At 44.6% G+C, this 17,324-nt stretch overlaps 1 protein-coding gene across 2 annotated transcripts in view; it reads left to right on the forward strand.

Moving 5' to 3' along the window:
• The window catches only part of LOC130282312 (beta-microseminoprotein-like), a 29,899-nt gene extending 13,128 nt beyond the window's left edge, over positions 1-16,771 (forward strand). The window contains exon 3 of one of the 2 annotated variants that reach the window (XR_008846334.1): positions 16,548-16,579. Coding sequence is in view for 1 of the 2 variants with exons in the window: in XM_056530416.1 (XP_056386391.1) it covers positions 16,548-16,677 (130 nt within the window). In the remaining variant the exon portion in view is untranslated. Of the gene's footprint in view, positions 1-16,547 lie in introns of both variants that reach the window. The other variant, XM_056530416.1, reaches the window with a different exon arrangement.
• Positions 16,772-17,324: the final 553 nt, after the last annotated feature.

The raw sequence follows: 17,324 nt of genomic DNA on the forward strand, positions 1-17,324 counted from the left end.
GTGGCCCATGACAGGGCTTTCCCAGACAGAAGGCTGACTACGAAAGCCACCTTTGACCTTTCAGTTGGAAACTGGTCCGACATCATCTCCAAATGCAGGGAACATTGTGAAAGAAAACCACGGCAAAATTTAGAGTCCCCATCAAATTTGTCCGGCAAAGATAAGTGAAGGCTGGATGCGGCCACTCGCTGCGGAGGAGGTGCAGGAGCTGGCGGAGGAGATGTGTTACGCCGAGCGCTCCGGGTCCCTGCTCCTCCCCGGAGCGCTCGCGGCGTTCCTCTCTCTGCAGCGCCCCGGTCAGACCCGCTGACCGGGAGCGCTGCACTGACATTGCCGGCGGGGATGCGATTCGCATAGCGGGACGCGCCTGCGCGCGAATCGCATCCCAAGGCACTTACCTGTCCCGGCCCCCGGCTGTCATGTCCTGGCGCGCGCGGCTCCGCTCCTTAGGGCGCGCGCGTGCCAGCTCTCTAAGATTTAAAGGGCCAGTTCACCAATGATTGGTGCCTGGCCCAATTAGCTTCCACCTGCTCCCTGGCTATAATACCTCACTTCCCCTGCACTCCCTTGCCGGATCTTGTTGCCTTGTGCCAGTGAAAGTGTTTAGTGTTGTCCAAAGCCTGTGTTTCCAGATCTCCTGCTATCCATATTGACTACGAACCTTGCCGCCTGCCCCGACCTTCTGCTACGTCTGACCTTGCCTAGTCCTTCTGTCCCACGCCTTCTCAGCAGTCAGAGAGGTTGAGCCGTTGCCAGTGGATACGACCTGGTTGCTACCGCTGCAGCAAGACCATCCCGCTTTGCGGCGGGCTCTGGTGAATACCAGTAGCATCTTAGAACCGGTCCACCGGCACGGTCCACGCCAATCCCTCGCTGACACAGAGGATCCACAACCAGCTAGCCGAATCGTGACAGTAGATCCGGCCATGGATCCCGCTGAAGTGCCGCTGCCAAGTCTCGTTGACCTACCCACGGTGGTCGCCCAGCAATCGCAGCAAATTGCCCAACAAGGACAGCAGCTGTTGCAGCTGACCGCCACGTTACAGCAACTTCTGCCACTGCTACAGCAGCAACCATCTTCTCCGCCAGCTCCTGCACCTCCTCCGCAGCGAGTGGCCGCTCCTAGCCTCCGCTTGTCCCTGCCGGACAAATTTGATGGGGACTCTAGACTCTGCCGTGGCTTCTTGTCTCAATGTTCCCTGCATGTGGAGATGTTGTCGGACCAATTTCCTTCAGAACGGTCTAAGGTGGCGTTCGTAGTGAGTCTTCTATCTGGAAAGGCTTTGTCTTGGGCCACACCGCTCTGGAACCGCAATGATCCTGCCACAGCCACAGTCCAGTCCTTCTTCGCTGAAGTCCGTAGTGTCTTCGAGGAACCAGCCCGAGCTTCTTCTGCCGAGACTGCCCTGCTGAACCTGGTCCAGGGTAATTCTTCAGTAGGCGAGTACGCTATCCAATTTCGTACTCTCGCTTCCGAATTATCTTGGAATAACGAGGCTCTCTGCGCGACCTTTAAAAAAAGCCTATCCAGTAACATCAAGGATGTGCTGGCCGCACGAGAGATTCCTGCCAACCTGCAAGAACTTATCCATTTGGCCACCCGCATTGACATGCGTTTTTCTGAGAGACACCAGGAGCTCCGCCAGGAAAAAGACCTTGATCTCTGGGCATCTCTCCCACAGTATCCTTTGCAATCTATGCCTGTGCCTCCCGCTGAGGAGGCAATGCAAGTGGATCGGTCTTGTTTGACCCAGGAAGAGAGGACTCGCCGTAGGGAAGAAAATCTTTGTCTGTACTGTGCCAGTACCGAATATTTCTTGGTGGATTGCTCTATTCGTCCTCCACGTCTAGGAAACGCACGCACGCACCCAGCTCACGTGGGTGTGGCGTCCCTTGGTACGAAATCTGCTTCTCCACGTCTCACGGTGCCCGTGCGGATTTCTCCTTCTGCCAACTCCTCCCTCTCAGCCGAGGCCTGCTTGGACTCTGGTGCCTCTGGAAATTTTATTTTGGACTCTTTGGTGAATAAGTTCTGCATCCCGGTGACCCGTCTCGTCAAGCCGTTCTACATTTCCTCGGTCAACGGAGTTAAATTGGATTGCACCGTGCGTTACCGCACAAAATCCCTCTTAATGTGCATTGGACCCCATCACGAAAAGATTGAATTGTTCGTCCTTCCCAACTGCACCTCTGAAGTCCTCTTCGGTCTCCCATGGCTCCAGCATCATTCTCCCACCCTTGACTGGACCACTGGGGAGATCAAGAATTGGAGCTCTGTTTGCCACAAGAAATGCCTCACCTCTGCTCCCAGTCCCATCTGTCGGGCCTCAGTGTCTCCTCCTGTGCCTGGTCTCCCCAAGGCCTATCGGGACTGTGCCGTACCTCCTCATAGCCCCCGTCCTGGTGACTCCCTGCCCCTTGCCAAGCTTCACCCTCTGCCCTCCCTCCCCATTCCCACTCCTGCTGTACTGCCTGCCTTTGAGGAAACCCTACAATCGCTCCCAGTGTCCTCGTCCCAGGTGAAGCAATTGCCGGACAAAAAAAGGGGGAGACCTAAAGGGGGGGGGGGGTACTGTTACGCCGAGCGCTCCGGGTCCCTGCTCCTCCCCGGAGCGCTCGCGGCGTTCCTCTCTCTGCAGCGCCCCGGTCAGACCCGCTGACCGGGAACACTGCACTGGCATTGCCGGCGGGGATGCGATTTGCATACCGGGACGCGCACGCTCGCGAATCGCATCCCAAGGCACTTACCTGTCCCGGCCCCCGGCTGTCATGTCCTGGCGCTCGCGGCTCCGCTCCTTAGGGCGCGCGCGTGCCAGCTCTCTAAGATTTAAAGGGCCAGTGCACCAATGATTGGTGCCTGGCCCAATTAGCCTAATTAGCTTCCACCTGCTCCCTGGCTATAATACCTCACTTCCCCTGCACTCCCTTGCCGGATCTTGTTGCCTTGTGCCAGTGAAAGCGTTTAGTGTTGTCCAAAGCCCGTGTTTCCAGATCTCCTGCTATCCATATTGACTACGAACCTTGCCGCCTGCCCCGACCTTCTGCTACGTCTGACCTTGCCTCTGCCTAGTCCTTCTGCCTCACGCCTTCTCAGCAGTCAGCGAGGTTGAGCCGTTGCCAGTGGATACGACCTGGTTGCTACCGCCGCAGCAAGACCATCCCGCTTTGCGGCGGGCTCTGGTGAATACCAGTAGCATCTTAGAACCGGTCCACCGGCACGGTCCACGCCAATCCCTCGCTGACACAGAGGATCCACAACCAGCTAGCCGAATCGTGACAAGATGATTGTTGAAGCTGTGGTAGTAGCTGCTGTAGCATCACGTCAGACAGTTGAGACAGCTGGTGGCCTTGTTGCGCTATCTGTTGCGACTGCTGGGCGACCACCGTGGTGAGGTCAGCGACAACTGGCAGCGGGACCTCAGCGGGACCCATGGCCGGATCTACTGTCACGATTCGGCTGGCTGGAGGTGGATCCTCTGTGCCAGAGAGGGATTGGCGTGGACCGTGTCGGTGGACCGGTTCTAAGTTGCTACTGGTATTCACCAGAGCCCGCCACAAAGCGGGATGGTCTTGCAGCGGCGGTAGCAACCAGGTCGTATCCACCGGCAACGGCTCAACCTCTCTGACTGCTGAGATAAGCGCGGTACAAGGGAGTAGACAAGAGCAAGGTCGGACGTAGCAGAAGGTCAGGGCAGGCAGCAAGGATTGTAGTCAGAGGCAACGGCAGGAGGTCTGGAACACAGGCTAGGAACACACAAGGAAACGCTTTCACTGGCACAATGGTAACAAGATCCGGCAAGGGAGTGCAGGGGAAGTGAGGTATAAGTAGGGAAGTGCACAGGTGAAGGTACTGATTAAAACCTCATGCGCCAATCAGTGGCGCACCGGCCCTTTAAATCGCAAAGACCCGGCGCGCGCGCCCTAAGGAGCGGGGCCGCGCGCGCCGGGACAGCACAGACGGGGAACGGGTCTGGTAATCGAGTCGGGATGCACATCGCGAGCGGGCGCATCCCGCATCGTGAATCGCATCCCGGCTGGGAACATTATCGCAGCGCACCCGGTCGGCAGGTCTGACCGGGGCGCTGCGAATAGGAGAACGCTGTGAGCGCTCCAGGGAGGAGAGGGGACCCGGAGCGCTCGGCGTAACAATAGTTTTGCTATAGGGATTTCCTCCTGCTCTGGACGGTTCCCGAAATGGACAGAGGTGTCAGCAGAGAGCACTGTGGTCAGAAAGAAAAGAAATTCAAAAAGAAAAGCACTTCCTGTGGAACATTCAGCTGCTGATAAGTACTGGAAGGATTAAGATTTTTTTTTTTATAGAAGTAATTAAAAAATCTGTTTAACTTTCTGGCACCAGTTGATTAAAAAAATGTTTTCCACTGGAGTACCCCTTTAAAATTGATGGGGGAAATTCATTAAAGTTTGCACCTGATGCAGACTCTTCAAAAGTGGGCAGGGCTTGATACAGAGGGGGTCTTTGTGAAAAGAGGGCATGGCTACCTGCGCTCTAAATTTACAATTATGCCTGCTGCCAGGGTACTGGTAACCTTTTTGGTAGCACAGCATGCAGTATTGTTGCACAGTTAGGGCTAATTTACACTGCAGATTTTCAGCCTGCAGAGTTCTGCATGCAGCAGACTGCTGAAATTGATGGCGGTAAATCCACAGTGTGCATAGAGCAGCAGAATCCCATTAAAAATTAAAGCAGTTTTTTACAGTGAAACATTAAAATTTTTTATTTCATTAGCACAAACTGCTCTTTTCAATTATTCAGTTATGGTAACATTCATATAGATGAATATTGGGACCAAATGCTGGTGTTTGGAATTTTTTAAAATTTTTGTTTAGTTTAGATTTACCATATTATTTATTTCCTATTTTTTCTATAGTGTTTACTTCATATACTAAATATATTCTACAGTATATTAAGTATATACATGTTTACATGCTGTGCTGTGATGGAGGGCATCTTAACAGTTAAATGCATTAGCTTTTATTGCTGATTTCCGCTGTAACTGAGGCCAATATATTAGATTAGATATTATTCTATTACATGGGAAATACAGCCCCCCACCTAGTGCTAATCTAGGTGGGAAGCAGGAAGCCTTATGGATTTTGCTTACCTTGTCAGGTTGTGCGCCAGATTCTGGTGCATTGCGCCAGAAATTCTGTCTGCACCAGAATTTGCACCAGAATTGAAAAAAAAACGACTAACTCTTCATTTTACTAAGAAAACCTGAAAAATGGGTGTGACCGTTGTGAAAAGGAGGCGTGGTCACTGAAAAGGGTTGTGTCCCCGACATTTTAACAAAAAAACAACATATTTATTAAGGTTTCCACAGAAAATGTGGTGGATTTGAGCTGAGGAAAACCCGACAGATCAGAACATGTGTAAAAAAAGCTAAATGTAGGGAAAGTGCAGAATGTAGGGAAACCTTAGTAAATACCGTGGAAAACTATTTGTAGGGAATTAAAACCCACAAAGAAACCTACACTCCACTCTTAGGCTAGGATTCCACTTTTTGTGCTGAGTTATGGGGATTAAAAAAACACCTGAAAAAATGCCAGTGCAATGTCCTGCATCTGGCGTTTTTTCTGGCATTTTTTCATTTGTGTGGAAATTGCATTTTTGTCACCTTTTGGCGTATTTTTTTTTTTTGGTACCCCAAATTTGTTGGGTACCAAAAAAAAAAAAAGGATGCTGCAGTGATGGAAAACATTTTATTAAAAGAAATGTATATATTTTATAACAAACTTTTTATAATTTTTTAATAAAGTGTGTGTGTTTCACTTTTTTTTCTAAATTTTTTACATTTTTTAGGTAGTACTACTACTCTCAGCATGGAACAGACGTTCCTGACACCCGATGCAATCGTCCATTATATAGCACAGATGCCGCTGTATACAGCGCTCCCATCTCTGCTCTGTACTCCGGCCAGTGATGTCAGTAGAACATAATTCATTCATATTTCCCACCGAGAGCTATGATTGGCCGGATGATTGCAGCCAATCACAGCTCTGTGGAAAATATGAATGAGTGAGTGGCTGGCCCGGAGTATAGTGCAGAGCAGGGATGTGAGCGTTGTATACAGCCGCTCCATCTCTGCTATAGACAGGACGATCACAGCGGGTGTCAGTAGTGACATCCACTGTGATGTGTCCTTAAGCAGGCACTACTACTCCCAATATGGAGCACACACTGTGCTCCATGCTGGGAGCTGTAGTATCTGCATTAATAGACAGATCGCAGCGAGTGTAACTTCTGACACCCGCTGCAATCTGTCTACTAATTCAGGTACTACAGTTCCCAGCATGAGTCAGAGTGTGCTCCATGTTGGGAGTAGTATTACCTGCAGTTAGGGACAGATCACTGTGGGTATCACTCCTGACACCCGCTGTGATCCACCTGTATAATGTATAGAGGCAGCGGCCGTTCTCCTATGGTCCCCTACATGGCCGTATATATACACATATTCCTATTTCTCACAGAGAGCTGTGATTGGCTGAAACCATCTGGCCAATCACAGCTCTACAGGAAATATGAATATGTGTATATATACATCAGGGCAGGGGTCCATAGAAGAGAGGCCCCATCTATACATCACACAGAAAGATTGCAACGGGCGATCTGTCTATTAGTACAGGTACTACTACTCCCATCATGGAACAGTGTGTTCCATGCTGGGAGTAGTAGTACTAACTAAAAAAAAAAAAAATAAAGAAAGAAAAAAAAGGGAAAAACACACACACAATACATTTTTTATAATTGTCAGCTACATTTTTATTTCCCCGCACACATAAATTGATCCCTGTTTAAAAAGTAATACATTTATTTTTATTAAAAAAAAATATAAATTTTGTTCGATACAATTTTTTCCTTCACTACTGTATCTTTAAAAAAAATAATTTAATGGTACCCTACGAAATTTTATTAAAAACAGGTATCCCCATCAAAACCGCCCGCAAAAAACGCCAAAGTTAAAACCCACATATCGTTTTTCTTGGCGTTTTCTCACTCCCATAGACTTCTATTGGAGCAAAACGCCACGATTTTGACTAAAAACGCCGGTTTGAGCTACATACAGCGTTTTTTTTTGGAGAACACAAAGGAGCTGAAAAAAAGCCAAAAAAGTTAAAAAAATGCGAAAAGGATTAAAAAAAACCGCCAAAGTGAAAAAAACGCGAAGTGGAATTAGAAATTTGCGATTTCTCACTGATTTAAAGCTAACATCTGTCCGCAGCATTTTTTGGCCAAAAAAACCGCCATGCGGCAGAATTGGCGTTTTTCTTGGCCTTTTTGAAAAAAAACAAGTGAAATCCTAGCCTTAGGCTAAGTCTCCACTTGTTTTTTTTCTGGCAGTTTCTGTAAAATTGACATTGCAGTTTTTGAGCCAAAGTCAGAAGTGGATCCATAAGGGAGGAGAAGTGTAAGTTATTCCTTTACATGTCCTATTCCTTTTGAATCAACTTCTGGCTTTGGCTCAATAACTGCAGTGGAAACTCTTAGTAAATCAGGGCCAGTGTGTTTAGCTCTTGCATATTTTCCTACCCATTGAAGTCAATGGGTAGTAAAATCAGCTGCAGAAAATACGTAGAAAAATTTTGATTAGATTTATCAAAACTTGTGTAGAGGATATGTTGCCTAGTTGCCCATACCAACCAGGGACGTGCACAGACATTTTGGAGGGCAGGGGCTCAAATAAAATAAAGGGCACTTTTCATTATATATATATATAAAAAAAATAAAATGTTAGTAAAAGCCTTACATATGTTTAACCCCTTAAGGACCACGGGTTTTTCCGTTTTTGCACTTTCGTTTTTTCCTCCTCACCTTTTAAAAATCATAACCTTTCAATTTTGCACCTAAAAATCCATATGATGGCTTATTTTTTGCGCCACCAATTCTACTTTGCAGCGACATCAGTCATTTTACCCAAAAATCTATGGCGAAACGGAAAAAAAAATCATTGTGTGACAAAATTGAAGAAAAAGGCCATTTTGTAACTTTTGGGGGCTTCCGTTTTTACGCAGTACATTTTTCGGTAAAAATGACACCTTATCTTTATTCTGTAGGTCCATGCGGTTAAAATGATACCCTACTTACATAGATTTGATTTTGTCGTACTTCTGTAAAAAATCATAACTACATGCAGAAAAATGTATACGTTTAACCCCTTAAGGACTCAGCCCATTTTGGCCTTAAGGACTCAGACAATTTAATTTTTACATTTTCATTTTTTCCTCCTCGCCTTCTAAAAATCATAACTCTTTTATATTTTCATCCACAGACTAGTATGAGGGCTTGTTTTTTGCGCGACCAGTTGTCCTTTGTAATGACATCACTCATTATATCATAAAATGTATGGCGCAACCAAAAAACACTATTTTTGTGGGGAAATTTAAACGAAAAACGCAATTTTGCTAATTTTGGAAGGTTTCGTTTTCACGCCGTACAATTTATGGTAAAAATGATGTATGTTCTTTATTCTGAGGGTCAATACAATTAAAATGATACCCATTATTACATACTTTTATATTATTGTTGCGCTTAAAAAAAAACCCCCAAACTTTTTAACCAAATTAGTACGTTTATAATCCCTTTATTTTGATGACCTCTAACTTTTTTATTTTTCCGTATAAGCGGCGGTATGGGGGCTCATTGTTTGCGCCATGATCTGTACTTTTTTTTGATACCATATTTGCATATAAAAAACTTTTAATACATTTTTTATAATTATTTTTTTTCAATAAAATGTATTAAAAAAGTAGGAATTTTGGACTTTTTTTTTTTCCGTTCACGCCGTTCACTGTACGGGATCATTAACATTTTATTTTAATAGTTCGGACATTTACGCACGCGGCGATACCAAATATGTCTCTAAAAAAATTTTTTACGCTTTTTGGGGGTAAAATAAGAAAAAACGGACGTTTTACTTTTTATTGGGGGAGGGGATTTTTCACTTTTTTTTTACTTTTACTTTTACATTTTTTTACATTTTTTTTTACACTTGAATAGTCCCCATAGGGGACTATTCATAGCAATACCATGATTGCTAATACTGATCTGTTCTATGTATAGGACATAGAACAGATCAGTGTTTTCGGTGATCTTCTGCTCTGGTCTGCTCGATCACAGACCAGAGCAGGAGACGCCGGGAGCCGGACGGAGGAAGGAGAGGGGACCTCCGTGCGGCGTTATGAATGATCGGATCCCCGCAGCAGAGCTGCGGGCGATCCGATCATTCATTCAAATCGCGCACTGCCGCAGATGCCGGGATCTGTATTGATCCCGGCACCTGAGGGGTTAATGGCGGACGCCCGCGAGATCGCGGGCGTCGGCCATTGCCGGCGGGTCCCTGGCTGCGATCAGCAGCCGGGATCAGCCGCGCATGACACGGGCATCGCTCCGATGCCTGCGGTTATGCATAGGACGTACTTGTACGTCCTGGTGCGTTAAATACCACCTCACCGGGACGTATATTTACATCCTGCGTCCTTAAGGGGTTAAAATTGTCATCTTCTGACCCCTATAACTTTTTTATTTTTCCATATTTGGGGCGATATGAGGGCTAATTTTTTGCGCTGTGATCTGAAGTTTTTAGTGGTACCATTTTTGTATTGATCGGACTTTTTGATCGCTTTTTATTAATTTTTTCATGATATAAAAAGCGACCAAAAATACGTTATTTTGGACTTTGGAATTTTTTTGCGTGTACGCCATTGACCGTGCGGTTTAATTAATTATATATTTTTATAGTTGGGACATTTATGCACGGCCTGGAGACATCTCAGGCTTGGAGCAATCAATCGCCGAGGGGACACGCCGGACGCAGGTAAGGGGACCTCCGCTCATGTCCCAGCTGATCGGGACACCGCATTTTCACTGCGGTGGTCCCGATCAGCCCCGCTGAGCAGCCAGAAAGGTTTCACTTTCGGTTTAGACGCGGCGTTCAACTCTGAACACCGCGTCTAAGGGTTAATAGCGCGTGGCACCTCGATCGCTGCCGTGCGCTATTAGCCCCGGGTCCTGGCATCAGATACATGCCGGGACCGACCTGATATGACGCGGGGTCACCGCGTGACCCCGCGTTATATCGCGGGAGCCGGCCAAGGACGTAAATATACGTCCTTGGTAGTTAAGGGGTTAAGGGGAACTCTAGTACAGAACATCTTACTCTCTCCTACTCACAGGATAGGGGATAAGTATCTGATTACAGGGGATCCCACCACTGGGACCCCCTTCTATCTTCTGCCCAGCACCCCGGCTCTTCTCATGTATGGAGCGATCTAAGCACCGTGCATGGATTCCTGTCGACCACTGCACAAAGCAGTGGCAAACACACCCCTCCATGTATCTCTGGCTCCCCCATGTATCTCTGGCTCCCCCATAAAGATACATAGAGGGACATGTCGGCCACCTCTTCACGCAGTGGTCGACGGTAATCCATGCATGGTGCTTAGATCGTTCAATACATGAGAAGAGCCGGGGTGCTGGGAAGGAGAGAGTGGGGGAGGGGGTCCCAGCGGTCGGACTCTGTGGATAGGGGATAAGATGTTCTGGACTTTACAACATCTTTACAGCCGGATCTATGTTATCATATTGTAACCTTGTCTTTTTTAATATGTAATGACTCTGTTTATGATTCTATGTACTTTTATTTTCTTATTCTCAAATATCTGTTTTAAAGAAAAATTCTTTATTAAAAAAAACTGTTATAAAAAAAAAAAAAAGATGTTCTGTATCAGAGTTCCCCTACAACACAACACAATTCCTGAGGTAGGGGCCTCCGTTGTCATGTCAGCTAAATAGGACCCTGCCTCACCCCAGGTAGGTCCCGATCAGCCCCCCTAAAACCCACTGGCACCAGTAGTTTGCACTTTTAGATGCCACAATCAAGTTTGATCACAGCATCTAAAGTGCCGTATATTGCTGTGATCACTGAGGTCTGGCATTAACTGTATTCTGGCTGCTGATAACAGCCATTACTTACCGGCATTGAAGCAAATTCAGCTCCAGATCTCACTTCAAAGTCTAGTAGCATCCTCTAGGTCAAGGGGTCCTCAAACTTTTTAAACGGGGGGCCAGTTCACGGTCCCTCAAACCGTTGGAGGGCCGGACTAAAGATATCAAAACATGAACACCATGCACACATATATCTTATTAGTGGACTACCACTTTAAGTACGCAGCACAGTTCCCCCCACATTAGGTTGGCAGTATAGATCCCCCCACATTAGGTTGTAGTTCCCACACATTAGGGTTGGCAGTACAGTTCCCCCACATTAGGGTTGGCAGTACAGTTCCCCCACATTAGGTGCAGTACAATTCCCCCACATTAGGTGCAGTACAATTCACCCACATTAGGTGCAGTACAATTCACCCACATTAGGTGCAGTACAATTCACCCATATTAGGTGCAGTACAGTTCCCCCACATTAGGTGCAGTACAGTTCCCCCACATTAGGTGCAGTACAGTTCCCCCACATTAGGTGCAGTACAGTTCCCCCACATTAGGTGCAGTACAGTTCCCCCACATTAGGTGCAGTACAGTTCCCCCACATTAGGTGCAGTATAGTTCCCCCACATTAGGTGCAGTATAGATCTCCCACATTAGGTGCAGTATAGTTCCCCAAATTAGGTGCAGTATAGCTTCCCACCTTAGGTGCAGTATAGCTCCCCACATTAGGTGCAGTATAGTTCCCCCACATTAGGTGCAGTATAGATCCCCAAATTAGGTGCAGTATAGATCCCCCAAATTAGGTGAAGTATAGCTCCCCACATTAGGTGCAGTATGTTCCCCCACATTAGGTGCAGTATGTTCCCCCACAGACATACAGCCTCCAGCCATACAGTGTATGGCTGGAGGCTGTATGCCTGTGTTCTGCCCCTCCCCCCCCCCTGCGTGCGCCACATTCCCGGCGGCCCCTGTTGTTTTAAAGTAAACGCGGGGTCTCTGAGAGCGCATCCCTGTGTCCCGAAAACATCTTTCGGGACACAGGGATGTCCCAGGCAGCGGCGGGCTGGATAAATGTCCTCGGCTGGCCGCATGATGCCCGCGGGCCATAGTTTGAGGACCCCTGCTCTAGGTGTTCAAAAATTATATGTATGCGATAATAAAAATGAACTATATAAGTTGAATTTCAAATACAGACTGAAAACTATAATACTATTACTTCCCATTTGACAGGTTACACAGTCATGAATGATACCTCCAAATGTCTGCTGTAGCTGCACTCGGACAGCAGGCTCTCTCCCTGTATATGAGGGTCCCTACCTGCAGCCATCTCAGTCCGATCAGCAATCTGCTGTTCCATGCCTGCTCAGGTGGCTGAAGCAGCAGAGTGCAGATAACACTGATCAATGCCATGCTATGGCATAGCATTGAACAGTGTATACAATCAGAATATTGCATATAATAATTCCCTATGGGGACTAATAAAATGGTGTAAAAATTGTAAAAAAATGAAGTTAAGAAATGTGATTTAACCCCTTCCCTAATAAAAATTAGAATCACCCCCCCTTTTTCCATTTAAAAAAAAAGTATGTAAACAAAAATAAACATAAACATACATGGTATCGCCGCATGCATAATAGGGGTCAGAAGATGACAATTTTAAACATACTAATTTTGGTGCATGTAGTTATAACTTTTTAAAGTAATATAATAAAATGAGGGTCTGAGGAAGCGTGCCTATGCGCACGTGCATTGGCTGTCACCCCTTCGTTCGAGCCATGTCCTTGTCTGTATTGAGCACCTTGCACTTTGTTGGATAAATAAAACGGTTTTCGTCTACGGCAGTGGAGTGCGATCAGTCTTCTTTACATTTATATAATAAAATAAAACCTACATAAATTGGGTATCCTTGAACACGTATGAACCTACAGAATAGACAAAAGGTGTCATTTTTACCAAAAAGTGCACTGTGTAGAAAAGGAAGCCGCAAAAAAAAAAAATTAAATGGTGTTTTTTTCTTCAAATTTGTCCTACAAATAATTTTTGTAGATTTTGTGGTGAAATGACTGATGTCAATACAAAGTACTATTGGTAGCACATAAAAAAGTTCTCATATAGGTCTGTTGGTGGAAAATACAAAAGTGCAAAAAAGGAAAACGCTCCTTTTTTCTGGTAATGTTTACTTATCCGTATGAGGGCTCATTTTTACGCCGTGATACATAGTTTTTTATTAGAATTTTTATTCACTGTTTATAAATTTTTTTCTCATACACAAAGTTATCAAAAATTTGCAATTCTGGACTTCAGATTTTTTTTTTCCTTTTATGCTATTGACTGTGTGGTTTAATATTATATTTCAATAGCTTGGACATTTCCTCACGTGGCGATACCACATGTTTATTTTTGTTGTTTATTTTGTATTACATTATTTAATTTGAAAAATGGGAAAAGTGGGGGTGATATAAACTTTTATTAGGGAAGGGGCTTATTCACATTTATTAACACTTTTTTTGAAATATTTTATTTACTATTTTGTATTACCACCTCTAGTATTTGGGGCAACAATGCACTACAACTCCCAAGTGACAGTGCATTACAAGCTCACAACCTCCAGCACACAAGGCAAGAAGGCACTACAGACTGTGCAGTGCCTTCTTGTTTTATGTGCTGGAGGTTATGAGCTTGTAATGCACTGTAGTTTTACATACTGGGAGTTGTAGTGCATTGTCACTTTACATGCTGGGGGTTGTAGTGCATTGTCACTTTACAAGTTGGGGGTTGTAGTGTTTTAACCTTTTGCATATTAGAGTCTGTACTAAAAACTTCAATATGTAAAGTGACAAAGCACTACAACCCCCAGCATGTAAAGTGACAAAGCACTACAATCCCCAGCAAAGCACTACAACCCCCAATATGCAAAGGGACAAGGCACTACAATCCCCAGCATGTATAATGACAAAGCACAACAACCCCCAATATGGAAAGGGACAAGGCACTACAATCCCCAGCATGTATAATGACAAAGCACTACAACCCCCAATATGCAAAGGGACAAGGCACTACAATTGTTGTAGTGTTTTGTTCCTTTGCATACTAAAAGTTACACGCACAAAAAAACACTAAATTAAAACTATTACCGTGGCAGGCAGGGCAGAGGGCAGAGGAGATCACCGGAGACACTTCAGGAATGCAGACTCCTCTGCTGTAATGCTGCGGGGGTCACGTGACCTAGCAGACGTGCGCACGTCTTTTACCCAGGCAGCCCCTGCGCTCTATTGTAAGGAGGACTCCCGGAGGCCTTGGGATAGTTCAGGTACTGGCCGGACTTGAGATAGAGAGCGAGCAGACCGGAGGGGGAGGGAAAAGAGAAGGAGGGGGACTTGTCTGGGTTGGTAATTATGCTATGTGAATCAAGAGTTCTGCTGACAACCTGTGGAGGTTGCGCTGCCCTGACTTGGGCAGTGCTGTAGATGTTTATAAAAAAAAAAAACAAGAAGGGCATTAAAGGGGCAGATGCAAAAGGGCAGGGGCTAGAGCCCCCTTTGAAGCCTATGTGTGCACGTCCCTGATACCAACCCTTTCAAAAATAAAAGAAGCAGTCTGGTTGCTATGGGCAACTTTTAATCTACACAGTTTATGATAAATCTTCCCCTTTAAGTTTAACCCCTTAAGGACTCAGCCCATTTGGGCCTTAAGGACGCAGAAAAATTTAGTTTTACATTTTCGTTTTTTTCTCTTCGCCTACAAAAAATCATAGCTCTTTTATATTTTCATCCACAGACTAGTATGAGGGCTTGTTTTTTGCACAACCAGTTGACAGTTGTAATGCCATCACTCACTTTACCATAAAATGTATGGCGCAACCAAAAATATACTATTTGTGTGGTGAAATTAAAAAGAAAACCACAATTTTGCAAATTTTTGAAGATTTCGTTTTCACACTGTACAATTTACGGTAAAAATGACATGCGTTTTTTAATCTTTGGGTCAATACGATTAAAATGAGGCCCATGATAACATACTTTTCCATTACTGTTGCGCTTAAAAAAAAAATCGCAAACTTTTTAACTAATTGAGTACGCTTAAAATCCCCTTATTTTGAACACCAATAACTTTTTCATTTTTCTGTATAAGTGGCGGTATGAGGGCTCATTTTTTGTGCCACAATCTGTACTTTTTATTCATACCATATTTGCTTATATAAAACATTTAATCAATTTTTTATAAATTTTTTGGGGAAATTTTTGCTTATGTAAAACTTTTAATCCATTTTTTATGAATTTTTTTTGGGAAATTATTTACATTCACGCCGTTCACCGTACGCTATCATTAACATTTTATTTTAATAGCTCAGATATTTACGCACGCGGTGATATCAAATATGTATATAAAATATTTTTTAACACTTTTTGGGGACAATTTACGTTTTTATTGGAGGAGGGGGGTTTTCACATTTTTTTCTTAATTTTTTTACTGTTTTACTTATATTTTCACACTTTAATAGTCCCCACAGGGGACTATTTATAGCAATCATTTGATTGCTAATATTGTTCAGTGCTATGTATAGGACATAGCACTGATCAGTGTTATCGGTCATCTTCTGCTCTGGTCTGCGGGAAGGCAGATCAGAGCCGAAGACGCCGGGAAGGCAGCGGAGCCAGGTGAGGGGACCCCCGTCAGCCGTGCTGGAGCGCTGCGGGCGATCCGATCATCCATTTTAATGACCGCGATGCTGCAGATGCCGTGATCTGTATTGATCACGGCATCTGAGGGGTTTATGGCGGACACCCACGGGATCGCGTATGTCAACCATTACGGGCGGGTCCCTGGCTGAGATCAGCAGCCGGGACCTGTCGCGCATGATCCGTGCATCGCTCCGATGCTCGCTGTTATGCTTAGGACGTAAATGTACGTCCTTTTGCGTTAAGTACCAGCTCACCAGGACGTACATTTACATCCTGCGTTGTTAAGAGGTTAAAGTGCATGAGCAGTCAGCAAGTGGTTAAAATATGGTTGATATCCACAGTCTTTTCTGGACCTGTCTATGATCAGTCTGTCAGTTGCAATCAATGGGTCACCTATTTGGACAATACACAAACATGTGTATCAAATCACTCTAGGACAGGTATACATGGTGGGCACTGCACTTACAGTGTCTCAAGCACGGACCTACACAGGTGTGCAAATCAGATTAACTGGTGCAAGGCTGTATAAGAAGCATTCAGGAGTTGGGGGTGCTCAGCCATAAAGAGCGCAAAACACTGCATATCAATGTCAAACAAGTAAATGGTAGCACTCCCACAATCTCCTATGCAAAATTATCTTTATTGAATATTTTTAAAACAAGAAGTAATACAGGGTGAGCAGGTATAGCAGACACGAACACCGGTATCGGTCCTGTGCCTGCTATACATGCTCACTGTGTTTCACTTTTTGTTTTAAAGATATTCAATAAAGAAGATCGTTTTGCATAGGAGATTGTGGTGAGTGTTACCATTTACTCTTCTCGTTTGACAAACATGTGACTTGCGATGTACCTATACTTCCATAAACAGAATATAATGTGCTTTTAATATTCTTCTATCTCATATAGTTACGGCACGCCAGTGAGATATGATAAGGAGAGATGCAAATTCGTATTTGACCAGAAGGAGTGTGTTTACAAACTGATTCCAAATGAAGATCCAGCCAAACAGTGTGAATCGTATGCAATGGTGGGATAACCAGTTGTCTGCAATCTTCACAACAATGCTGATCTTTTTAAGGAAAATAGTTACTGTACTTTTATTTACCATGTTAAGGATAACACAAAATAAAATGTAGGCTTTATGACTCCTTGCTGATTCTATTAAGATGAAAAAAAATATATCTTTAAAAAGACAAAAAAAATGTACGTAAGCCATTGAATGATTGCTTATCTAAATCCCCTAGGGTGATCAAAAACATTTTTTTTAAACTTAAAAAAAAATGTTTTAACCCCTCAAAGGGGTAATCCGATGGGAATTTTTGCTTATTTTTTTTTAAATCAACTGGTGCTAGAAAGTTAAACAGATTTGTAAATTACTTCTATTAAAAAAAATCTTAATCCTTCCAGTACTTATTAGCGGTTGTATACTACAGAGGAAATTTTTTTTTTTTTTTTTTCTGTCACGACCACAGTGCTCTCTGCTGATACCTCTGTCAATGTGAGGAACTGTTAAGAGCAGGAGAAAATCCCCATAGCAAACATATGATACTCTGGACAGTTCCTAAAATTGTGTCAGAGGTGTCAGCAGAGAGCACTGCGGTTGTGACAGAAAAGAAATCCCAAAAGAAAAGAATTTCCTCTGTAGTATACAGCTGCTAATAAGTACTGGAAGGATTAAGAATT

The sequence above is a fragment of the Hyla sarda genome, chromosome 7 (genome assembly GCF_029499605.1).
Source record: "Hyla sarda isolate aHylSar1 chromosome 7, aHylSar1.hap1, whole genome shotgun sequence".
In the NCBI taxonomy this organism is placed as follows: domain Eukaryota; kingdom Metazoa; phylum Chordata; class Amphibia; order Anura; family Hylidae; genus Hyla; species Hyla sarda.